The sequence below is a fragment of the Pseudophryne corroboree genome, chromosome 4, assembly GCF_028390025.1.
Source record: "Pseudophryne corroboree isolate aPseCor3 chromosome 4, aPseCor3.hap2, whole genome shotgun sequence".
Classification (NCBI taxonomy): Eukaryota; Metazoa; Chordata; class Amphibia; order Anura; family Myobatrachidae; genus Pseudophryne; species Pseudophryne corroboree.
In genome coordinates, this window is record NC_086447.1 from 144,264,099 (window position 1) to 144,291,320 (window position 27,222).

The 27,222-nt window shown below is 47.8% G+C and overlaps 1 protein-coding gene across 2 annotated transcripts in view; it reads right to left on the reverse strand.

The window, feature by feature from the left end:
- TRAPPC12 (trafficking protein particle complex subunit 12) overlaps positions 1-27,222 on the reverse strand; it is a 298,877-nt gene that overhangs the window by 142,817 nt on the left and 128,838 nt on the right. For both annotated transcript variants that reach the window (XM_063915478.1, XM_063915477.1), the window contains exons 4-5: positions 20,090-20,203; positions 2,966-3,104 (exon numbers count right to left, since the gene is read on the reverse strand). In XM_063915478.1, the coding sequence (XP_063771548.1) occupies positions 2,966-3,104; positions 20,090-20,203 (253 nt within the window). The remainder of the gene's footprint in view (positions 1-2,965; positions 3,105-20,089; positions 20,204-27,222) is intronic.

Here is a 27,222-nt window from a genome sequence, read left to right on the forward strand (position 1 = left end):
TCCGTTTTCCTTTCACACTGCAAAAATACACCGGTAGGTAAAGTAGCTCCCAATAAATAATGAACCCTAATGTGTAAGTGTGTGTATGTACATGGGCAGAGTAGATGGGCCAAGTGGTTCTTATCTGCCATCAAATTCTCTGTTTCTATTTATAAAATTTTATATTTTTTTTGTGGTATATTCAATTCCTGTCAGAATGCCTGACAGGCCGAAAAAACTGCACTTTTTGCCATTTTTAGGGCAAATTTCGATTCGCCCTATTCATTGTAAGTGCCTTTTTTCGAAATTCCGACACTGTCGAAAAACAGGCTGATCGGCGAATTTGCCACCGATCCACCTGTTTTGGCGAATTTGCGGGTGTTTTGTCCCGTTTCTGCCCATGCCAATTCGACTTTAAAGAAAAGTCGGATTGGCATGGGCGAAAACGGGACAAAAGTCAGCAAAAACGCCGGCAAATTGAATAATGAGCTGTCGGATCCTCTCCATCGGAGAGGATCCGACAGGAATTGAATATACCCCTTTATGTCTTTAGGGCATGAAGAAATAAAAACAGACTACGGGAGGAGAGTGGCGAAGTTGGTCGCTATGGGCAACTTGTCCACTCTTTCGAAGGTGTAATACAGAACATTTCCCCCTAAATGTCCTACAGTGTACAAAAATACAGAAGTTGCTTCAAGCCATTAAAAGACCAGCAGACCACATCCTGATGAGAACCAAGCCTAACCACTGGTCAACAGGCTGCACACAGCTATACAAATGTCACATATACACTTTTAGCACAATCTCCTGGTGCGTCTTAGTCACACTGCATTGCGACTAAGATGCGTTTTTTGGCGAAAAAGATGATAAAAAGATGCCAGACGCGAGCAGTCTCAGGGGACATGGCGTGCCAAGAGTGAAACGACTTCAGCAAAGATGTATGAGGACACATCTGTATACTATAGTAAAATACTGAAGGTATTTCTTGATATTCTAAATCAGACAACCTCTCATTAGCAGGATGCGTTGGCATTTGTAGTTCCACACCGGACAGAGAGTCACAGGTTGATTCTCCCTGTTCAAAGGAACAGAGAGCCGGAAAATAAAGATAGAAAGTGCGCGGCTAATGACTAGATGTTTCACTGCACAGCACACACACCGAAGCCTTTGAATTGTCAGGAAGAAGAATAGCTGAAGGTTGCACATGAATGGGAGAGAGCAGAGAATCAAATGAATCTTTGGCAGCGCTGAGAGGAGAAGACAGGGAAACGCTAGTAATTATAAGGGAAGCAAGATGCAAATGGAACAATTGAGAAGGCAATGGTTCCCAGATGAGCACTTTAGGTGAAGGAGATTTTCCCCTGCAGTATCGCTGTGACAGAAACAAGGTCTCCTGCTATTATAGATACTGTTACCTATCTTACAGAGGAATGTGCGCACATTACATACATTCATTTCCTCTACAAAAGAACATTTCCGTAATCCCCAAAAAATAAAGAGATCACTTACACAGATGTAACAAACGTTGCACAGATATTTGGCACATCAGATGACCCTGCTGCATTACACGTAAGTTTGCTAAAGTTATATTAAGGCAATGAAAGCTTAATGTAAGCGGCCAGGTTTGAAAATAATTGAGAGTAAAGATATTAGGAGGCATGTTATCCTGTTACCTCCCCTTGGTAACATACAATCTGTGCGAGATCTCTAAACGGATATTCCCTGTAGATGTTGTTACAAAAGTCAACAATTCAGAACTGGATAAAAGAAGAGTAATTACATATCACAGAAAACGAATACTCTAATAGGAGACTTACGGGGATATTTACTAAGCAGTGATAAGAGCAGAGAAGTGAGCCAGTGGTGAAGTTGGCCATGGCAACCAATCAGCACTGAAGTAACATTTCTAATTTGCATACTATACAATTGTACAGAGCAGCTGATTGGTTGATGGGGCAAATTCTCCACTGGCTCACTTCTCCGCTCTTATCAATGCTTAGTAAATGTTCCACTTAGCGGATGATTCAGTGACAGACGCAGCAGCGATGCTAAAATATACTAATGCCGCAGGAGCAGCCTGAGTGCTAAAGACGCCTACTGCCGGCATCGCAGATCCAAGTGCTGCGTTCAAAGACACATCGGATCACCATCGACTTCACCGGTCACGATGGTTGCAGCATTGGCCACTTGAGTAAGACTAAACCTACTCTGACGGACCATATTGTCTGCAACGTTGAGGTCAGGAATTCTGCACTGGAAGACACAGACACTGGCCTCAGCACTCTCTGGAACGCTGCCTGAGACGACACAGGGCCTGTTCTGCATATGCACATAAGGGGCCCTGCGCATGCTCAGACCACCCACCATCAGAGCTTTATGCAGTCCATGTACAGTCCATGTAAATATTACTATGATGCAATAAACGTGATTTGACTGGAATACATGGTCCTAAAAATGCTGACAGGAGAAGACAGGGAAACGCTAGTAATTATAAGGGAAGCAAGATGCAAATGGCTGTGGCTGTGCATGTGGCTGTAGACAGACAACACACTAGGAACTTGTGACACCAGTTACTTTGTGAAGTGATTTTATTTTAGGGCTTGAGCTAATATTCATAAACATGAAGCCTGATCTGGCCAATTAACTCCTCAGTGATGTCACGAGTGTATAGGAGAACACCATGTTAATGAATGGAATTTGTTTGTTATGATACTCCTCATCTTTGCTATTTCCAGCAGTGCAGTACCCACCAAGAGCCTCCAGATGTCACCATTGCAGCTGCAGAGTTTAGTTTTATTGTTGTTGATCATTTTGAGGTGATAATTTCACCCATAATGACCTGAGAAGCCCTGCTATAAATGTCATTCTCGATGTTAAAGGGATTTACACACTATGTAGAAACAAGAATGTTGACCATGGGATTTCCAGCACGTCTGTGAAGATAGGATATGGATTTCACATGGGATAGTGTCGTGATATGTCTTACCTCTGCGCCCAGGATAAACATGGGGGTAATATTCATAGTACAGGTCCGGCTGGTCTAGGTTTCTAAATGGTTCAAACTCCAGTTCAGCATTCTGAAAAAGCCCAAGCTTCACCAACAGAGAGAGTCTCAGGAACCAGAGCTGGAAGAAATACAACAGGACTTTCTGATTTAGGCACTATAGAAGTGTCACATGCACAGTACACAGCAATGTTACCGATTGTATTAATGCGATGCTTTGTCAGAAAAACACAGGTACAGATGTGTCCTCTTACATCCTTGCTGCAGTAACGCTAAAAAGCTCTTCAAGTCGCGTCATGCTGTGGTGGGACTCTGTAGCGTCGAGCGTCTTTTGCCACAAAAAGATGTCTAAGACACAAAGTAATGTAATATGATGTACAAGCAGATTCTGCTGTCCAAAATGATATGCGGCATACCTATACTGTGTGTTGTAATGGTGGCTCTATCTGCATCCGAAATGCCACGTCATCTGCATAGAATTTGTATGCAATAAAGTCGCAGTCACACATATAGGCTGCTGCATATCATTTTAATTAGCAGAAGCTGCTTGTGCGTCCTATTACATTACACTGCGCTACCGAGTCAAATGGCCGTCAGGCGTTATGTGTAAAGTGACTTGTAGCGCATGGAGCAAAGTTGTAAGAGGACACATCCGTAGCTCTATACCTCCGAGGCTATGTGGAAAGTGACAGTGCAGGTGTGAATCCCATTGTCACCAGGAGAGATGAGCTGGCAGACACAGACTTTGGCTCAGGTGTTCAGTATCAGGTCTTTTACACATAGCGGATACTGTATGTCACACTCCCACCACGCTTAAAGCTAAACGCTCTCTATCTAGCACACATGCACATGAAGCAAGTCTATGCATAAACAAGCATTACCCTAGAGGTATCTTCTGCTGGCCTTCCAAGCATGGTGGGTGTCTGCACCCTATAAACTAAGGAGTATATTTACTCAAGTGTGGCTTTATACAAGTGGAGTTATTGCTCATAGCAACCAGATTCTAGAAGGTGCTAGATAAATGATAAGTTGCTATGGACAACATCTCCCCTTCTATAAACCCGCACTTTAGGAAATATACTCCCAGGTGCCCCCCTTATGGGTATATTTTCCACAAAGTGCATTTAAATGAGGCTGCAATGTGAAAATACTGTCTCAACTCGCAATGCAGTAATGCAAATTATCACTTGCATTTACCAATGTTGGGGCACAAGGCAGAGCTTCTGAAAAGCCCTTTCACATCCAAATCTGGTAAAAACCACAATATAATATTATTGGCTATTGCCATCTGAAGTGCTAGAATGCTTTGAATTCTAGAGTCTGGAAAATCGGACAATTTAGCGGCACCCATAGAATACTATGGGGGCAACTATTTGCGGTCGGAAATGTGGGGGCTTGCCACGGTCCCTTCCTTGTTACATCCAGGAGATGCTCAGCTTTTGTGGGGATGAAAAGCTGTTTTCGGGGGATCCAAACCACTGATCTATATGAAACCTTTCTTGCCTCACATTTACGATAATGTGTTTTGCACACGTATCACCTGTCCACCACTCTTTTAGCCTCTCTCATGTACTAATGTACTCATGTACTCTTCTAGCCTCTCTCTCTCCTAATTTGCTGCTTCTGACTCCTCGTATAAAGCTGTGGTGGTATAAGAGAAAGCTGCATGGAGGTGGGGCTCTGTTACATAAACCATAAAGGGTAGTGCTAGCCACTAGATTGGAGATTATAAGGATAAACATAATAAAGAGAAAGTAAAAATGCTTGCAATGCATATCCTCATCACCTCCATTCAAGTGTATGAACTCTGCTTTTGCATAGTGTGAATGATCATCATTTCAGCAATGTTTATCCTCAATTCACTACAGAGCAACCTTAGGCTTGCCAACTCTCATCAAAATCGGAGCATTCTAAAACTTCTACTGCCACAAAAGGAGGGGAGTCACGTGGGGGAGATTTATCAAATATTGGAGATACAGTGGAGATGTTCCCCATACCAAGCAGTTTCTAACTGTCATTTTTCTAGCACAGCCTGCAAAATGACAGCTAGATGCTGATTGGTTGCTATAACATTTATCTCTCCAAGATTTGATTCATCTCCCCCAAGTAGACTAGCTGAGCTTTCTACAACTAAATGCAGTGTCTGTTCATAGCATGCATGTGGGGCTGTAGGCACAGGTATTTTGGGGGAGATTACACTTCGTACCCAAACCATAAAACAAACATAAACATCACATATCATACTATAAAAGTAATAGGTATACAGTACTACTGTACAGTAAGATAACTGCATCTTTATTTTAATATTAACTGTACAATTTGACTCTTCTTTGTAGATCAAATAGTCTAAAAGAGCACAAGTAAATATAGATCAGTCATTAAGAAAAAAAAACAAAAGAAAAAAAACATACGTATTCAGATCCTCAAACTAGTTTATGACCACCAGTGTTTTTTCAAAAAGAAAAAAAATTAAAGGCATTATTACCGGGAACTGTAGGTAGAAAGCAAACCAATTTACATGCAAGCATGCAAGCAAACCAGGCTCACATATAATACAGGGTTCAGTGTGATTTACCAACGGACATAATCCCGACATTCATTGGTCTACAGTCAAAATACTGACAGGGTCAAAATACCGACATTCATTATGCCGACATGTTCAAAATGCCGACAGGCAGAATACCGACAATTGAAATGTTGACATGTTAAAATACAGACAAGAGTTTTTCTGTTTTTTTTGTGTGTCAATGTCGATAGACGGGGTCCATGTCGACCTATACGTGTACCGCTGTCCTCGCCATGCTGCGCTCGGCACACTATTATATTCCCCCCTCGAGGTCCACTGGGATGGTAAAGTATGAACAAGTCTGTTTTTGGGCAAGAATTCCTTAAAAAAACATGGAGGCATTTTGACATGTCAGCATTTCAAAAGTCGATATTCTGACTGTCGGCATAATGAATGTCAGTATTTTGGCTGTCGGTCAATGGGTGTCGGGATTATGACCTTCAGTACTGTGTCAGTCGGTAAATCAACTGCTACTCATAATACAGCCTTGTAGGTGTAATAGTTAAGGATAATGAAGAGAAGACAACAGTCCAGCATCATCTCCTCCAGAGCCGTCTTCTCTTCATTATGTGAATATCTGCTCATCTGGCACTTTTATTTTTATATTTACTTAACAGATGTGAACATATTCTAAAAAGCAACAAAAAATATATTAGTGCCTTCTAGCGTAACTCTTTTCTTATATAAACACACCATTGAGAGACAATAATAAATTCAATGAGTATTCAAAGTGGCCATGTACCACAACATACATTTAATAGGCTTATCAGAAGCAAACATTGTTCCCAAGGACATCAATATGGCAGATTAGGCAGCCTCCAATCCTTCCAACATGGCGGTTCAAGAAAGCAGACATCACAACACCTCATGCATAAAAATAAAAAACGAGATTTATGGTAAGAACTTACCGTTGTTAAATCTCTTTCTGTGAGGTACACTGGGCTCCACAGGGAATGACATTGGGGTGTAGAATAGGATCTTGATCCGAGGCACCAATAGGCTCAAAGCTTTGACCTTCTTCCCAAGATGCATAGCGCCGCCTCCTCTATAACCCCGCCTCCGTGCACAGGAGCTCAGTTTTTGTTAACCAGTCCAATGCAGTAGCAGGCAAAAGAGACGACAACTGTTAGTAGCCACATACACCACATTCTCAAGACAGGAGAAAGTATCAGCGGCTAATGCCATACAAACCCAAGGAAGCTAAGTGCATCAGGGTGGGCGTCCTGTGGAGCCCAGTGTACCTCGCAGAAAGAGATTTAACAACGGTAAGTTATTACCATAAATCTCGTTTTCTGCTGCTGGGTACACTGGGCTCCACAGGGAATGACATTGGGGATGTCCTAAAGCAGTTCCTTATGGGAGGGGACGCACTGTAGCGGGCACAAGAACCCGTTGTCCAAAGGAAGCATCCTGGGAGGCGGAAGTATCGAAGGCATAGAACCTTATGAACGTGTTCACTGAGGACCACGTAGCCGCCTTGCACAATTGCTCAAGGGTCGCACCACGGCGGGCCGCCCAAGAAGGTCCAACCGACCGAGTAGAATGAGCCTTTATGGTAGCAGGAGTTGGAAGGCCAGCCTGTACATAAGCATGTGCAATCACCATTCTAATCCATCTGGCCAGGGTATGCTTGTGAGCAGGCCAGCCACGTTTGTGAAAACCAAACAGAACAAAGAGAATCCGACCTCCTAATGGAGGCCGTTCTCTTCACATAGATACGGAGAGCCCGTACCACATTCAAAGACCGTTCTTTGGAAGACAAATCAGGAGAGGCAAAGGCCGGAACCACAATCTCCTGATTAAGGTGGAAAGAAGACATCACCTTAGGTAAATACCCGGGACGTGTTCTAAGAACCGCCCGATCACGGTGAAAAAAAAGTTATGGTGACCTACAAGACAAGGCACCCAAATTTGACACCAGTCTAGCAGAGGCAATAGCCAGCAGAAACAATACCTTAAGAGAAAGCCACTTAAGGTCTGCAGATTCAAGAGGCTCAAACGGAGACCCTTGCAACGCCTCCAGAACCACAGACAAGTCCCAAGGAGCCACCGGCGGGACATAATGAGGTTGAATCCGCAACACACCTTGAGTGAACGTAAGCACATCAGGTAAGGTCGCAATTTTTCTCTGAAACCAAACCAACAAGGCAGAAATATGAACCTTGATGGAGGCCAGACGAAGGCCCAAGTCCAGGCCCTGTTGTAGAAAGGCCAAAAGTTTGGCCGTACTAAACTTGTAAGCGTCATGATTGTTAGATGCGCACCAAGCAAAGTAAGAATTCCAGACCCTATGATAAATCCGAGCAGAAGCCGGTTTCCGGGCCTTCAACATGGTTTGAATGACCGCCTCAGAAAATCCTTTGGCCCTTAAGACGGAAGACGGAAGAGCAACGCCGTCAAAGCCAACAGGGCTAAATCCTGATATACACAGGGGCCCTGAACGAGGAGATCTGGGAGCTGCGGAAGTAGAAGGGGACGTCCTATCGAGAGACTTTGAAGGCCTGAGAACCAATGCCGTCTGGGCCATGCGGGAGCGATTAGAAGTAGGATTCCTCCTTCTTGCTTGAACTTCCTTATTACTCTGGGCAGGAGTGACACCGGAGGGAACACGTATAGCAGCTGCTTGAGGATCCCTTGTCCTTGCTCCGAAGACCGGAACCTTGTGACTGTGTCGAGATGCCATCAGGTCCACATCTGGAAGGCCCCACTTGTCCAAGAGGAGTTGAAACACTTCTGGATGGAGGCTCCACTCTCCAGCGTGTACGTCCTGGCGACTGAGAAAGTCTGCTTCCAGTTTAGGACCCCCGGAATAAACACTGCCGATATGGCTGGCACATGGCTTTCCGCCCACTGAAGAAAACGTGATACTTCCCTCATTGTCATGCGGCTTCTAGTGCCGCCTTGATGATCGATGTACGCCACCGTGGTGGCGTTGTCCAACTGTACTTGAACAGGTCTGTTCTGTATTAAATGCTGGGCCAAGTTTAATGAGTTGAACACCGCCCGCAATTCCAGAATGTTTATCGGGAGGAGTGACTCCTCCTTGGTCCACTGACCCTGAAGGGAGTGTTGCTCCAACACCGCGCCCCAACCCTTCCGACTGGCGCCTGTCGTCAGAAGGACCCAGTTGGAGATCCAGAAGGGACGACCCCTGCTCAATCGTTGGTCATGAAACCACCAGCTCAGTGACAGACGGACCTCCGGAGACAATGAGATCATTTGAGACCTGATTTGGTGAGGCAGGCCATCCCACTTGACAAGAATCAGTCTTTGGAGAGGGCGGGAATGTAATTGAGCGTACTCTACCATGTCGAAAGCCGACACGAGACCTAGCACTTGCATTGCCGAATGTATCGACACTTGCAGACGAGATAGGAAGCATCGAATCCTGTCCTGAAGCTTCACTTTCTGATGAGACAAGAACAACCGCTGGTTGTGAGTGTCCACAACGCCACCAGGTGCACCATGCTCTGAGCAGGGACCAGGGAGGATTTCTTCCAATTGATGAGCCACCCGTGGGCTTGCAGAAACTGGATAGTCAGATCCAGATGGCGTAGGAAAATCTCTGGGGAATTTGCCAGGATCAACAAGTCGTCCAGGTACGGAAAGATCCTGACCCCTTGACGGCAGAGTACAGCCGTCATTATCGCGATGACCTTGTCAAAGACTCACGGAGCCGTGGTCAAACCAAATGGTTAACGCCCGAAATTGGTAATGGAGGTTGCCAACCACAAACCTCAGGTACTGCTGCTGCGACACTGCAATGGGAATATGCAGGTAAGCATCCTGTATGTCCAGTGAGACCATATAGTCCCCAGGCTCCAAGGCCAGAACAATAGAGCAAAGAGTTTCCATACGAAACTTGGAGACCTTCACAAATTTGTTCAAGGACTGGAGGTTGAGAATGGGCCGGGAAGACCCATTCGTTTCGGGACTAGGTACAGCGGTGAATAGTAACCCTTGCCTCTCTGAGCCAGAGGCACCTGTACTACCACTCCTGTGTCCAGGAGGGACTGTACCACCGAATGAAGAGTCTTTGCCTTCACCTGAACCAAAGGGACGTCTGTCGATGAGGGGGACGATTCTTGAAGGATACGGCGTAACCTCAAGTGACTTCCCGTACCCAGGCATCGGAAGTGGTCTTCAACTATTCCTGGGTAAACCCTAGAAGTCGGCCCCCTACTCTGGGATCCCCCAGAGGGAGGCCCGACCCGTCATGCAGCAGGCTTGTCCGTTTTGGAAGCAGGCTAACGGGCAGCCCAGGCCCGTTTGGGTTCATTGGGTTTGGAAGTGCGAACCTGTTTTGGGTACGCCTGACCTTTTGCTTTCCCTGAAGGACGAAAGGAGCGAAAGGAAGTACTATTAGCCTTCGGCACCGAAAGGAGCAGTACTAGGAAGACATGCTGTTTTAGCAGACGCTAAGTCAGCCACTATCTTGTTGAGGTCTTCTCCGAAAAGAATGTCTCCTTTGAAGGGGAGCACCTCCAGGGTTTTCTTAGAGTCCAGATCCACGGACCAGGACCGCAGCCAGAGAATTCGGCGAGCCAAAATGTACGTAGTAGAAGCCTTCGCCACCAGTATACCGGCATCAGAAGCCGCCTCTTTAATGTAATGAGCCGCTGTAACAATATACGACAGGCATTGTGTAGCATGATCGGAAGCATTGGAAGGCAACTCCGCCTCCAGTTCCCGAGCCCACGCTTCCACAGCTTCTGCAGCCCATGTCGCTGCAATAGTGGTCCTATGCACCGTTTAGGGCAGGCCTGGCCAACCTGTGGCTCTCCAGATGTTGTGAAACTACACATCCCAGCATGCCCTGCCACAGTTTTAGCATTCCTTAATAGCAAAACTGTGGCAAAGCATGATGGGACTTGTGGTTGTACAACATCTGGAGAGCCACAGGTTGGCCAGGCCTGGTTTAGGGTGTAGATTGCCTTCAAACAACCCTCCACACGCTTGTCCGTCGGCTCTCTCAAGGATGTGACCGTAGTTACAGGCAGAGCTGAGAATACTACCAGCCGCGCCACTTGCAAATCCACTGGCGGGGGTGTTTCCCAATTTTTACTAAGCTCCGCTGCGAGGGGGTAGCGAGCCAGAATCTTCTTGTGAGGCGTGAACTTCTTTCCTGGATTTACCCAAGACTTCTGACGTATGTCAGCTAAATGTTCACAGTGAGGTAAAACTTGTTTAACCACCTTCTGACGTTTAAGCCTGTCCGGTTTCTTAGGGGCAGTGTCAGGGCTCATCATCAACCTGAAGAATGAGCCTGATAGCCTCTAACAAGTCAGGAACATCCACCTGCATACAACTTCCCCATCAGAAGCATCAGGATCAGAATCTGTGGGGTCTGTATAAACGCCATCCTCATCAGACGAGGTGTCTGGGAAGTTGGTGGTTTGTGAGGAAGTAATTGCCCGCTTAGAGGACCCCTTGGTCTTAGGCGGGCAAGGGTTAGACTTTTGAGCAGTCAGTGATTGGTTCAATTGCTGTAACTGATTGGACAGTTGATCTGCCCGCGGCGGTTTAACCGCGGGGACCATAAGCGGTTGTACCGGCACAGGAGGTCCCATAGGAGGCGTTAGTCTAGTTACCAGCGTATTCAATAGCGTGGAGAAGGTAGCCCAAGGTGGGTCATTTTGCACCCCGTTGCTACAGTCCCACTGGGGGGGGGGTAAGGAACCCCCAGAACCTGAACCCTCAGCTGCTATGTTATCCTCAAATGTGTCTGTAGCGTCAACAACACGCAATGTGGGATCAGCCCCAGCTCCGTTGCCCTTTGTAGCTGACATAATCAAAAGCTCAATGCAAGGCAACACAGTGCAATATCGGCAGCACAATACCTGACAAGAACCCCCTGTGTAGTGTATCAGCACAAACAGGGAATTCAAGAGGTATATGGTGACTAAAAATCACAGAGAAAAATACACACTGAGTATATACTGTGAACTGCCTATATTATGATAAACCTGACACACTTAGCCCCCTCAGGTTATAGAATATAGGGATAGCAATCAGTGGGGCAGATGTATTAACCTGGAGTAGGCATAAGGAAGTGATAAACCAGTGATATGTGCAAGGTGATAAATGCACCAGCCAATCAGCTCCTAACTGTTAATTTACATATTGGAGCCGATTGGCTGGTTCGTTTATCACCTTGCACATATCACTGGTTTATCACTTCCTTATGCCTTCTAAAGGTTAATACATCTGCCCCTGAGTGAGATACACGAAATGGAGGTCACACAGCAGCTATATGCACACACAGAGAGTCACAGTTTGTACAATGCAGAAATTATGACATGCAATAAAACTGCACTGGACTAGCAATACAGAGTAGTACTATGTATAGCTATACACTTAATAGATATAACAATGCACAGTAAAGACTGGATATTATATCACAGGGTACTTGTACTAAATAACCCTGACTAAATGCACTTTTTCTTAGCCAACACTGTCAGCAGATATGTAGAATACTTAAGTGTCCTGTAAAATGCACAGCGCTGACAGGCAGGCGGCTTTACAGAGGAGGATTTGCCCAAACAGTCCCAGGATCAGCTCTGCTCACTATAATGGTGCCCAAACGCTGACAGGTGAGGGAGAGAGAGATATGCAGCTCCAGGGCGGGAACATTTACTCTAAATGGCGTCCCGGGGGTGGGGAAGGAGCTACAGGTCAATGTCTTATCCCCCTGCAAGACTTCACCACCGGGTACTGGGGGCTTAATAAAACAGTTTTATGAGAGAAAACCGACCTGTGCCCATGCCCTGGTGGTCTAGTGGGGCCCCTGTACTACCACAGTGTCCCCGGCCACGCGGGATCGCGATTTACAGTGGGTCCCGTTGAGGGGACCCCTTACCTCCTCCCCGAGTGCAGCCACGCGATCCGGGAGAACAGCGGTCGTGTGTGTGACTAACTTTGAAGAAAACCGGAGCCTCCGCTGTAGGTACCCGGCAACCAGGACGCGGGAGTGTACAGCACCGCTGGGGGAGGTGATGGAGCTGCAGCAGGAGATGTCTGACTGTTGTATGCCTGCTTACTGCATAGCACCAACTACAAAACTGAGCTCCTGTGCACGGAGGCGGGGTTATAGAGGAGGCGGCGCTATGCATCTTGGGAAGAAGGTCAAACCTTTGAGCCTGTTGGTGCCTCGGATCAAGATCCTACTCTACATCCCAATGTCATTCCTGTGGAGCCCAGTGTACCCCGCAGCAGAAAAAATAAGATTTTACTTACCGATAAATCTATTTCTCGTAGTCCGTAGTGGATGCTGGGACTCCGTCAGGACCATGGGGATTAGCGGCGCCGCAGGAGACAGGGCACAAAAATAAAAGCTTTAGGACTAGGTGGTGTGCACTGGCTCCTCCCCCTATGACCCTCCTCCAAGCCTCAGTTAGGATACTGTGCCCGGACGAGCGTACACAATAAGGAAGGATTTTGAATCCCGGGTAAGACTCATACCAGCCACACCAATCACACCGTACAACTTGTGATCTGAACCCAGTTAACAGTATGACAAACGTAGGAGCCTCTGAACAGACGGCTCACAACAATAACAACCCGATTTTTTTGTAACAATAACTATGTACAAATATTGCAGACAATCCGCACTTGGGATGGGCGCCCAGCATCCACTACGGACTACGAGAAATAGATTTATCGGTAAGTAAAATCTTATTTTCTCTGACGTCCTAGTGGATGCTGGGACTCCGTCAGGACCATGGGGATTATACCAAAGCTCCCAAACGGGCGGGAGAGTGCGGATGACTCTGCAGCACCGAATGAGAGAACTCCAGGTCCTCTTTAGCCAGGGTATCAAATTTGTAGAATTTTACAAACGTGTTCTCCCCCGACCACGTAGCTGCTCGGCAGAGTTGTAATGCCGAGACCCCTCGGGCAGCCGCCCAAGATGAGCCCACCTTCCTTGTGGAATGGGCCTTGATAGATTTAGGCTGTGGCAGGCCTGCCACAGAATGTGCAAGTTGAATTGTGCTACAAATCCAACGAGCAATCGTCTGCTTAGAAGCAGGAGCACCCAGCTTGTTGGGTGCATACAGTATAAACAGCGAGTCAGATTTTCTGACTCCAGCCGTCCTTGAAATATATATTTTCAATGCCCTGACAACGTCCAGCAACTTGGAATCCTCCAAATCGCTAGTAGCCGCAGGCACCACAATAGGCTGGTTCAGGTGAAACGCTGAAACCACCTTAGGCAGAAACTGAGGACGCGTCCGCAGTTCTGCCCTGTCCGAATGGAAAATCAGATATGGGCTTTTATACGATAAAGCCGCCAATTCTGACACTCTCCTGGCTGAAGCCAGGGCCAGTAGCATGGTTACTTTCCATGTAAGATATTTCAAATCCACCGATTTGAGTGGCTCAAACCAATGGGATTTGAGAAAATCCAAAACTACATTAAGATCCCACGGAGCCACTGGGGGCACAACCGGGGGCTGTATATGTAGTACTCCTTTTACAAAAGTCTGGACTTCAGGAACTGAAGCCAATTCTTTCTGGAAGAAAATCGACAGGGCCGAAATTTGAACCTTAATGGACCCTAATTTGAGGCCCATAGACAATCCTGTTTGCAGGAAATGTAGGAATCGACCCAGTTGAAATTCCTCCGTCGGGGCCTTCCTGGCCTCACACCACGCAACATATTTTCTCCAAATGCGGTGATAATGTTGTGCAGTCACCTCCTTCCTGGCTTTTACCAGGGTAGGGATGACCTCTTCCGGAATGCCTTTTTCCCTTAGAATTCGGCGTTCAACCGCCATGCCGTCAAACGCAGCCGCGGTAAGTCTTGGAATAGACACGGTCCCTGCTGAAGCAGGTCCCGTCTTAGAGGTAGAGGCCACGGATCTTCCGTGAGCATCTCCTGAAGTTCCGGGTACCAAGTTCTTCTTGGCCAATCCGGAGCCACGAGTATCGTTCTTACTCCCCTTTGCCGTATAATTCTCAGTACTTTTGGTATGAGAGGCAGAGGAGGAAACACATACACTGACTGGAACACCCACGGTGTTACCAGAGCGTCCACAGCTATTGCCTGAGGGTCTCTTGACCTGGCGCAATACCTGTCCAGTTTTTTGTTGAGGCGGGACGCCATCATATCCACCTTTGGTTTTTCCCAACGGTTCACAATCATGTGGAAGACTTCTGGATGAAGTCCCCACTCTCCCGGGTGTAGATCGTGTCTGCTGAGGAAGTCCGCTTCCCAGTTGTCCACTCCCGGAATGAACACTGCTGACAGTGCTATCACATGATCTTCCGCCCAGCGAAGAATCCTTGCAGCTTCTGCCATTGCCCTCCTGCTTCTTGTGCCGCCCTGTCTGTTTACGTGGGCGACTGCCGTGATGTTGTCCGACTGGATCAACACCGGCTGACCCTGAAGCAGGGGTTTTGCCAGGCTTAGAGCATTGTAAATCGCTCTTAGCTCCAGTATATTTATGTGAAGAGACATCTCTAGGCTTGACCACACTCCCTGGAAGTTTCTTCCCTGTGTGACCGCTCCCCAGCCTCTCAGACTGGCATCCGTGGTCACCAGGACCCAGTCCTGTATGCCGAATCTGCGGCCCTCTAACAGATGAGCACTCTGCAACCACCACAGAAGAGACACCCTTGTCCGTGGAGACAAAGTTATCCGCTGATGCATCTGCAGATGCGATCCGGACCATTTGTCCAGCAGATCCCACTGAAACGTTTGTGCGTGGAATCTGCCGAATGGAATCGCTTCGTAAGAAGCCACCATTTTTCCCAGGACTCTTGTGCATTGATGCACAGACACTTTTCCTGGTTTTAGGAGGTTCCTGACAAGTTCGGATAACTCCCTGGCTTTCTCCTCCGGAAGAAACACCTTTTTCTGAACCGTGTCCAGAATCATTCCCAGGAACAGCAGACGTGTCGTCGGGGTCAATTGAGATTTTGGAAAATTCAGAATCCACCCGTGCTGTTGCAGCACTACTTGGGTTAGTGCTACTACGTCCCCCAGCTGTTCTCTGGACCTTGCCCTTATCAGGAGATCGTCCAAGTAAGGGATAATTAATACGCCTTTTCTTCGCAGAAGAAACATCATTTCGGCCATTACCTTGGTAAAGACCCGAGGTGCCGTGGACAATCCAAACGGCAGCGTCTGAAACTGATAATGACAGTTTTGCACCACGAACCTGAGGTACCCTTGATGTGAAGGGCAAATTGGGACATGCAGGTAAGCATCCTTGATGTCCAGGGACACCATAAAGTCCCCTTCTTCCAGATTCGCTATCACTGCTCTGAGTGACTCCATCTTGAACTTGAATTTTTGTATGTACAGGTTCAAAGATTTCAGATTTAGAATAGGTCTTACCGAGCCGTCCGGCTTCGGTACCACAAATAGTGTGGAATAATACCCCTTTCCCTGTTGTAGGAGGGGTACCTTGACTATCACCTGCTGAGAATACAGCTTGTGAATGGCTTCCAATACCGTCGCCATGTCTGAGGGAGACGTTGGCAGAGCAGACTTTAGGAACCGGCGAGGGGGAGACTTCTCGAATTCCAACCTGTAACCCTGAGATACTACCTGCAGGATCCAGGGGTCCACCTGTGAGTGAGCCCACTGTGCGCTGAAATTCTTGAGTCGACCCCCCACCGCCCCTGAGTCCGCTTGTAAAGCCCCAACGTCATGCTGAGGGCTTTGCAGAAGCCGGGGAGGGCTTCTGCTCCTGGAAGGGAGCTGCTTGGTGCACTCTCTTACCCTTTCCTTTGCCTCGGGGCAGATATGACTGTCCTTTTGCCGCTTGTTCTTATAGGAACGAAAGGACTGCGGCTGAAAAGACGGTGTCTTTTTCTGTTGGGAGGGGACCTGAGGTAAAAAGGTGGATTTCCCGGCTGTTGCCGTGGCCACCAAATCCGATAGACCGACCCCAAATAATTCCTCCCCTTTATACGGCAATACTTCCATATGCCGTTTGGAATCCGCATCACCTGACCACTGTCGCGTCCATAAACTTCTTCTGGCAGATATGGACATCGCACTTACTCTCGATGCCAGAGTGCAAATATCCCTCTGAGCATCTCGCATATAAAGAAAAGCATCCTTTAATTGCTCTATAGTCAATAAAATACTGTCCCTATCCAGGGTATCAATATTTTCAGTCAGGGAATCCGACCAAACCACCCCAGCACTGCACATCCATGCAGAGGCGATGGCTGGTTGCAGTATAACACCAGTATGAGTGTATATACTTTTCAGGGTAGTTTCCAGCCTCCTATCAGCTGGATCCTTGAGGGCGGCCGTTTCAGGAGACGGTAACGCCACTTGTTTAGATAAGCGTGTGAGTGCCTTATCCACCCTAGGGGGTGTTTCCCAGCGCGCCCTAACCTCTGGCGGGAAAGGATATAATGCCAATAACCTCTTTGAAATTAGCAGTTTTCTATCGGGGTTAACCCACGCTTCATCACACACTTCATTCAATTCCTCTGATTCAGGAAAAACTACAGGTAGTTTTTTCAGACCCCACATAATACCCCTTTTTGTGGTACATGCAGTATCAGAGATATTCAAAGCCTCCTTCATTGCCGTGATCATATAACGTGTGGCCCTACTGGAAAATACGTTTGTTTCTTCACCGTCGACACTAGATTCGGTGTCCGTGTCTGGGTCTGTGTCGACCGACTGAGGTAAAGGGCGTTTTACAGCCCCTGACGGTGTCTGAGACGCCTGGACAGGTACTAACTGGTTTGCCGGCCGTCTCATGTCGTCAACTGATTTTTGTAACGTGCTGACATTTCACGTAATTCCATAAACAAAGCCATCCATTCCGGTGTCGACTCCCTAGGGGGTGACATCACCATTACCGGCAATTGCTCCGCCTCCACACCAACATCGTCCTCATACATGTCGACACACACGAACCGACACACAGCAGACACACAGGGAATGCTCTTATCGAAGACAGGACCCCACTAGCCCTTTGGGGAGACAGAGGGAGAGTTTGCCAGCACACACCCAAGCGCTATAAATATATAGGAACAACCCTACAGAAGTGTTGTTTCCTTTATAGCAGCTTAATATATCAATATCGCCAAAAAAGTGCCCCCCCTCTCTGTTTTTTTACCCTGTTTCTGTAGTGCAGTGCAGGGGAGAGTCCTGGGAGCCTTCCTCGCAGCGGAGCTGTGCAGGAAAATGGCGCTGTGTGCTGAGGAGATAGGCCCCGCCCCCTATTTCGGCGGGCTCTTCTCCCGGTGTTTGTGAGACCTGGCAGGGGTTAAATACATCCATATAGCCCCAGGGGCTATATGTGATGTATTTTTAGCCAGAACAAGGTATTATCATTGCTGCCCAGGGCGCCCCCCCCCAGCGCCCTGCACCCTCAGTGACCGCTGGTGTGAAGTGTGCTGACAACAATGGCGCACAGCTGCAGTGCTGTGCGCTACCTCATGAAGACTGAAAAGTCTTCTGCCGCCGGTTTCTGGACCTCTTCACTTTTCGGCATCTGCAAGGGGGTCGGCGGCACGGCTCCGGGACCGGACTCCATGGCTGGGCCTGTGTTCGATCCCTCTGGAGCTAATGGTGTCCAGTAGCCTAAGAAGCCAATCCATCCTGCACGCAGGTGAGTTCACTTCTTCTCCCCTAAGTCCCTCGTTGCAGTGAGCCTGTTGCCAGCAGGACTCACTGAAAATAAAAAACCTAATAACTTTTTCTAAGCAGCTCTTTAGGAGAGCCACCTAGATTGCACCCTGCTCGGACGGGCACAAAAACCTAACTGAGGCTTGGAGGAGGGTCATAGGGGGAGGAGCCAGTGCACACCACCTAGTCCTAAAGCTTTTATTTTTGTGCCCTGTCTCCTGCGGAGCCGCTAATCCCCATGGTCCTGACGGAGTCCCAGCATCCACTAGGACGTCAGAGAAATGTGTTTTCGAGAAAGTATGTAACACACGAACAATAGAGTCAAATTTCTCCATAAAGACCATCAGACATCCAGGGTATTAGGTACTGTTGATAGGCAGCCATTAAAACCAGTCTGGCAATAGGGCTGACTACTACAAGGAGCAGTACCTGATATGTGGGATGTTTTAGGATCTCTATAGAGAAAGGGGACTCAGAGAAGCGGTTCAGGATATAAGTATTGCACGAGTGTTACCTACGTTTTGGAGAATACATTCCTGATTAATATGAATGGTCACTATGACGTCTGCTTTAAATTTTGTTTTCAGCTGCAGTGTTGGAAGGATTAGTAGTTGCCACATCTGCCTTAAGGCCCGTACACACTGGCCGATATATCGGCCGTTCTCTTGAACGGGCGATATACTGCGGGTCCGTCGGCCAGTGTGTACGGCAGATACGTCTGTGAACTCCTTCGTTCACAGACGTATCGCGTCGGCCCTGCAGCACGGCCGACGGCCAATATAGCTACCGATATATTGGCGCGTCGCTGTGTGTGTATGGCGGTCGGCCAACCGCCCGTACACATGCTGCGGCGGCCGGCGGTGATTGACAGCTGAACTGGGCAGGCGTGTGTACACGCCCGCCCAGTTCATGACGTCAGTCCCCGACGGATCGGGCAGTGTGTATGCTCAACACACTGCCCGATACTTCCGTAGCTATATCTGCAGATCAATTGATAGGCACATATATCTTCCAGTGTGTAATCACCTTTACTGATGTATTTGGAATGAATATTTGGTTAAGATAAGCCTATAAAATGTATACGGCGGTAGGGGGCCACTTTGATTATTTATTGCACTAATTATTGTCACACTGGTGTCTTTATAAAAGAAATATTTGCACTAGGGGGCGCCTATATGTTTGGAACAGTGTGCATATACACACACACACACACACACACACACACACACAGACATACACACACAGCTACAGTAGACAGACGGAACAATTTCTACTTGCTATCCCAGTGACCTGTGTGATGCACTGCATGAGCTGCTGATCCATATCGTGCCTTCATGCACTCTTATAGGATCACACCAGCTGTCTGCATGTTCTTGTGTAGGAAAATTTCTCTGTTGTACAGAATAATAGCATCACACATACCCTGATCTCAACCAGGGAACATAAGCTGTAGGTACCGTAATATATTTTATAATACTTATGACAATACATTTTACATTTTAATGCCAGGGAACGTTTTCTTGTCCACCTGAGCATAAGTTGAGGGCCCTTTAAGACTCTCGCTCATCTTCTCTTCTTTCTGTCCTCCGAAATGATGAATTGGGGAAAATATGTGCATAGAACTACACTTTGTTACCATTTGTTGTGACCTGTTAATGATGCAGCACTTATCTCCCATTTGGCAGTACTTACACTGACCTACCCGGCCTTGATTATCTAGAGTATATTGAACTGAAGCAACATCTTGTGTGTTTAGAGACAGTTAATGCAGTCATTGTTACACGGATACATTTTATTTTGTCTGTTCCGCAAGCCCAGCGCTACTTCCCATCCTTGCACTGGAAGAACTGCACTCATACCTTTATGTGAAATCACACAATAGCTTTCATATAAAGAAACCCAAGACAGCAGCATGCGCAACACGAGAGACTCTCACCTGTAACGAGTCGGTGGTGTGATTAGTGGGCTGACCGCTCTTACCATACCCTTGTCCATGAGCACTCAGCAGTCTCCCACTCAGGTCCACTGCCGCCCGCCAGTTCTTACTATTCTGTTGGAAGGAAACAGAAGAAGGTAACTAACAGATTATGCCAATAAAATGCTAAGCTGGTTCATTTGCTGTAAGCGGCTCCATCTAGTCATCAGTAACGATGACGAGGTCAGTAATAATGGCCAGAAACCGCTGGCTATGTCATTTGTCAAAGGTGTACGTGTAATTAGGCAGTAAGTGAAGCCAAGCGTGAGACACTGTCTGTGGCGAGCAGGAGACACCAACATTAGTATAAACAGGACACCCCTCTTCATGTTCTGAGGCGCTAACGTTTACATTTTAGCATAGGTGTAAATATACGCACCCTGCCTATATCAATGGACAGTTCTTTCCCCATGAGCTTGGATATTAAAAATAATAAAATGATCAACATAATTTGGGAATCTTTGCAGATAACAAGGGGACATGAAATCCCATAAGGCTCACAAATCACACTGACACACTGAGAAGGAGGGGGAGAGAGAATATAGAAGAGCAAATGGATTATATCCAGGCAACGATGCACACAACAGGTAGATAAGGCTATCCTGGTTCACCTACAGCTCCTCCTCTGTTTTCTACATTCACCGCTACCTCCTTTCCACTTCCCTTTCCTGTCTGGATCCTCCTATTCTCTCTGTGAGATTTTTCATTCCATTGGCCTAACACCATGCACGCTACAAACAAAGGGGCAGATGTATTAACCTGGAGAAGTAATAATAAGATTTTACTTACCGGTAAATCTATTTCTCGTAGTCCGTAGTGGATGCTGGGGACTCCGTAAGGACCATGGGAAATAGACGGGCTCCGCAGGAGACAGGGCCCCCTAAGAAAGAATTTGGCTACTGGTGTGCTCTGGCTCCTCCCTCTATGTCCCTCCTCCAGACCTCAGTTAGAGAAACTGTGCCCGGAAGAGCTGACAGTACAAGGAAAGGATTTTGGAATCCAGGGCAAGACTCATACCAGCCACACCAATCACACCGTATAACTTGTGATAAACTTACCCAGTTAACAGTATGAACAACAATAGAGCATCAGATCAACCCTGATGCAACTATAACATAACCCTTATGTAAGCAATAACTATATACAAGAATTGCAGAAGAAGTCCGCACTTGGGACGGGCGCCCAGCATCCACTACGGACTACGAGAAATAGATTTACCGGTAAGTAAAATCTTATTTTCTCTAACGTCCTAGTGGATGCTGGGGACTCCGTAAGGACCATGGGGATTATACCAAAGCTCCCAAACGGGCGGGAGAGTGCGGATGACTCTGCAGCACCGAATGAGCAAACACAAGGTCCTCCTCAGCCAGGGCATCAAACTTGTAGAACTTTGCAAAAGTGTTTGAACCCGACCAAGTAGCTGCCCGGCAAAGCTGTAATGCCGAGACCCCTCGGGCAGCCGCCCAAGAAGAGCCCACCTTCCTTGTGGAATGGGCTTTTACTGATTTTGGCAGCGGCAATCCAGCCGCAGAATGAGCCTGCTGAATCGTGTTACAGATCCAGCGAGCAATAGTTTGCTTAGAAGCAGGAGCACCCAGCTTGTTGGATGCATACAGGATAAACAGCGACTCAGTTTTCCTGACTCTAGCCGTTCTGGCTACATAAACCTTCAAAGCCCTGACCACATCTAGTAACTCGGAATCCTCCAAGTCACGAGTAGCCACAGGCACCACAATAGGTTGGTTCATATGAAAAGATGACACCACTTTTGGCAGAAATTGTGGACGGGTCTGCAATTCTGCCCTGTCCATATGGAAAACCAGATAGGGGCTTTTATGTGACAAAGCCGCTAATTCTGATACACGCCTAGCTGAAGCCAAGGCTAATAGCATGACCACCTTCCACGTGAGAAATTTTAACTCCACGGTTTTAAGTGGCTCAAACCAGTGTGACTTCAGGAAACTCAACACCACGTTAAGATCCCAAGGTGCCACTGGAGGCACAAAAGGGGGCTGAATATGCAGCACTCCCTTAACAAACGTCTGAACTTCAGGTAGAGAAGCCAGTTCTTTTTGAAAGAAAATGTATAGGGCCGAAATCTGGACCTTAATGGAACCCAATTTTAGGCCCAAAGTCACTCCCGACTGTAGGAAGAGAAGGAAACGGCCGTTGGAATTCAACCGTAGGGGCATTCCTGGCCTCACACCAAGCAACATATTTTCGCCATATACGGTGATAATGTTTAGCCGTCACGTCCTTCCTAGCCTTTATCAGCGTAGGAATAACCTCATCTGGAATGCCTTTTTCTGCTAGGATCCGGCGTTCAACCGCCATGCCGTCAAACGCAGCCGCGGTAATTCTTGGAACAGACAGGGCCCCTGTTGCAACAAGTCCTGTCTTACAGGCAGAGGCCATGGGTCCTCTGTGAGCATTTCTTGTAGCTCTGGATACAAAGTCCTTCTTGGCCAATCCGGAAAAATAATGAGTATTGTTCTCACCCCTCTTCTTCTTATGATTCTCAGCACCTTGGGTATGAGAGGAAGAGGAGGAAATACATAAACCGACTGGAACACCCACGGTGTCACTAGTGCGTCTACAGCTATCGCCTGAGGGTCTCTTGACCTGGCGCAATACCTCTGTAGCTTTTTGTTGAGGCGGGATGCCATCATGTCTACTTGTGGCAGTTCCCACCGACTTGCAATCTGCGTGAAGACTTCTTGATGAAGTCCCCACTCTCCCGGGTGGAGGTTGAGCCTGCTGAGGAAGTCTGCTTCCCAGTTGTCCACTCCCGGAATGAACACTGCTGACAGTGCTCTTACGTGATTCTCCGCCCAGCGAAGAATTCTGGTGGCTTCCACCATCGCCACCCTGCTCCTTGTGCCACCTTGGCGGTCTACATGAGCCACTGCGGTGATGTTGTCTGACTGAATCAGCAAATATTGGTCGCAAAGCAGGGTCTCCGCTTGACGTAGGGCGTTGTATATGGCCCTTAGTTCCAGGATATTGATGTGAAGGCAAGTCTCCTGACTTGACCACAGACCTTGGAAATTTCTTCCCTGTGTGACTGCTCCCCACCCTCGGAGGCTTGCGTCCGTGGTCACCAGGACCCAGTCCTGAAAGCTGAATCTGCGGCCCTCGAGAAGGTGAGCACTCTGCAGCCACCGCAGGAGAGACACCCTGGCCCTGGGGGATAGGGTGATCAGCCGATGCATTTGTAGATGTGATCCGGACCACTTGTCCAACAGATCCCATTGAAAGGTCCTCGCATGGAACCTGCCGAAGGGAATGGCCTCGTATGATGCAACCATCTTTCCCAGGACTCGCGTGCAGTGATGCATCGACACCTGTTTTGGTTTTAATATGTCTCTGACCAGTGTCATGAGCTCCTGAGCCTTCTCCATCGGGAGATAAACCCTCTTCTGGCCTGTGTCCAGAATCATGCCCAGGAAGGGCAGACGAGTCGTAGGAATCAACTGCGACTTTGGAATATTTAGAATCCAGCCGTGCTGTTGTAACACTTCCCGAGAGCGTGCTACGCTGATCAGCAACTGCTCTCTGGACCTCGCCTTTATGAGGAGATCGTCCAAGTATGGGATAATTGTGACTCCTTGCCGTCGCAGGAGCACCATCATTTCCGCCATTACCTTGGTAAAAATTCTCGGTGCCGTGGAGAGCCCAAACGGCAACGTCTGGAATTGGTAATGAAAATCCTGTACCACAGATCTGAGGTACTCCTGATGAGGTGGATAAATGGGGACATGAAGGTAAGCATCCTTTATGTCCAGAGACACCATAAAATCCCCCCCTTCCAGGCTTGCGATGACCGCTCTGAGCGATTCCATCTTGAACTTGAACCTTTTCAGGTATATGTTCAGGGATTTTAAATTCAATATGGGTCTGACTGAACCGTCCGGTTTCGGTACCACAAACATGGTCGAATAGTAACCCTTTCCTTGTTGAAGGAGGGGAACCTTGACCACCACCTGCTGAAGATACAATTTGTGAATTGCAGCTAACACTATTTCCCTGTCTAAGGGGGAAGCTGGCAGGGCCGATTTGAGGTAACGGTGAGGGGGCATCTCTTCGAATTCCAGCTTGTATCCCTGAGACACAATCTCTATAGCCCAGGGATCCACCTGGGAGTGAACCCACTTGTGGCTGAAATTTCGGAGACGCGCCCCCACCGGGCCTAGCTCCGCCTGTGGAGCCCCAGCGTCATGCAGTGGATTTAGTGGAAGCCGGGGAGGACTTCTGTTCCTGGGAACTAGCTGTATTGTGCAGCTTCTTTCCTCTACCCCTGCCTCTGGCAAGAAAGGACGCACCTCGGATTTTCTTGCCTTTTTGTGATCGAAAGGACTGCATTTGGTAATACGGTGCTTTCTTAGGTTGTGAGGGAACATATGGCAAAAAATTTGACTTTCCAGCCGTAGCTGTGGAGACCAGGTCCGAGAGACCCTCCCCAAACAACTCCTCACCCTTGTAAGGTAAAACCTCCATGTGCCTTTTTGAGTCGGCATCGCCTGTCCATTGCCGAGTCCACAGGACCCTTCTGGCAGAAATCGACATTGCATTTATTCTAGAGCCCAGTAGGCTAATGTCTCTTTGAGCATCTCTCATATATAGGACAGCGTCTTTTATATGCCCCAGGATCAGTAATATAGTATCCTTGTCCAAGGTATCAAGTTCCTCAGATAAGGTATCCGTCCATGCTGCTACAGCACTACACATCGAGGCCGACGCAATCGCCGGCCTTAGTAAGGTACCTGAATGTGTATAAATGGACTTCAGGGTACCCTCCTGCTTTCTATCCGCAGCATCTTTTAGGGTGGCCGTATCCTGTGACGGCAGGGCTACCCTCTTGGATAAGCGTGTTAAAGCTATGTCTACCCTAGGGGAGGATTCCCAGCGTAACCTGTCCGTTGGCGGGAAAGGAAACGCCATAAGCATCCGTTTGGAAATCTGCAGTTTTTTATCTGGAGATTCCCAAGCCTTTTCACATAACTCATTTAGCTCATGTGAAGGGGGAAAGGTCACCTCTTGCCTTTTTTCCCCATACATAAAAACCCTCTTGTCAGGGACTGGGGTTTCCTCTGTGATGTGCAACACATCCTTCATTGCTATAATCATATAACGGATGGCTTTAGCCAATTTAGGCTGTAACTTTGCATCATCGCCATCGACACTGGAGTCAGAATCCGTGCCGATATCTGTGTCAACAATTTGGGATAGTGGGCGCTTCTGAGACCCTGACGGCCTCTGCGACATAGGATCAGGCATGGGCTGAGACCCCGGCTGTCCTAAGGCTTCAGCTTTATCCAACCTTTTATGCAAGGAAGTAACATTATCATTTAAAACCTTCCACATATTTATCCAATCGGGTGTCGGCGGCGACCCCACATTCATTTGTTCCCGCTCTGCTTCCACATAGCCTTCCTCGTCAAACATGCCGACACAAGCGTACCGACACACCACACACACAGGGGATGCTCTTTTGAAGACAGTTCCCCCACAAGGCCTTTTGGAGAGACAGAGTATGCCAGCACACACCCCAGCGCTATATGTCCCAGGAATCACACAGTAACTTAGTGTTAACCCAGTAGCTGCTGTATATACTGTTTTTGCGCCTAAATTATGTGCCCCCCCTCTTTTTTTACCCTCTTCTACCGTGTTTCTGCAGGGGAGAGCCTGGGGAGCTTCCTCTCAGCGGAGCTGTGGAGAGAAAATGGCGCTGGTGAGTGCTGAGGAAGAAGCCCCGCACCCTCAGCGGCGGGCTTCTGTCCCAAGTTTCTGTGTAAAAATATGGCTGGGGCCCATGCATATATACAGTGCCCAACTGTATATATGCCCACTTTTGCCAAGAGGTCTCTAATTGCTGCCCAGGGCGCCCCCCCCCCCCCTGCGCCTTGCACCCTACAGTGACCGGAGTATGTGGGTGTAGTGTGGGAGCAATGGCGCACAGCTGCAGTGCTGTGCGCTACCTCAGTATGAAGACTGGAGTCTTCTGCCGCCGATTTCGAAGTCTTCTTGCTTCTTTCACCGGCTTCTGTCTTCCGGCTCTGCGAGGGGGACAGCGGCGCGGCTCCGGGATCGGACGACAAAGGGTGAGATCCTGTGTACGATCCCTCTGGAGCTAATGGTGTCCAGTAGCCTAAGAAGCAGGACCTATCTTCAGTGAGTAGGGCTGCTTCTCTCCCCTCAGTCCCACGTAGCAGAGAGTCTGTTGCCAGCAGATCTCTCTGAAAATAAAAAAAAACCTAACAAAATACTTTCTTTTATAGCAAGCTCAGGAGGGCTCACTAAGTAGCACCCAGCTCGTCCGGGCACAGATTCAAACTGAGGTCTGGAGGAGGGACATAGAGGGAGGAGCCAGAGCACACCAGTATCCAAATTATTTCTTAGGGTGCCCTGTCTCCTGCGGAGCCCGTCTATTCCCCATGGTCCTTACGGAGTCCCCAGCATCCACTAGGACGTTAGAGAAAAGGAAGTGATAAACCAGTGATATGTGCAAGGTGAGAAAGTCACCAGCCAATCAGATCCTAACTGTAAATTTACATCATGGAGCTGATTGGCTGGTGCCTTTATCACCTTGCACATATCACTGGTTTATCACTTCCTTATGCCTTATCACTTCCTTCTGCCCCAAAGTTACCTTTCTTCCCCTGCTCACTGTCCCTCTATCCTTTCATGTGTCAGCGCCCGTCTGTCGTCCATCTTCTCCTGGATGGCACAACGTTATCTAAAGTTCAGTATTTGTAAAACTTAAGTAATCAATTTTCCTGCAGCCAAGACCTTCCACTCCCTCCATCTCCCTGTTGAGAACATCTCACTCTTTTCTGCCCCAAATGGGCATTTTGTGATAAGAGGGAGGTCTGAGTGGTGTGTGGTGGCATATTTGGAGGTGTAATGGGAGTCATTTTCATCCTTTTTTATTTCATCCCTGACATGTAACGGTACGGGTACTATGCCCTCCCTTTCCCCCCAAGCTGCCTGCTGTCAATTTGATAAACTCTGTTTTCATTTGCATCATGTCACCTCTTCTCCGTGACACATGGATATCACGCAGCATATAGAATGAGTAGGAGTAGGAAGTCTCT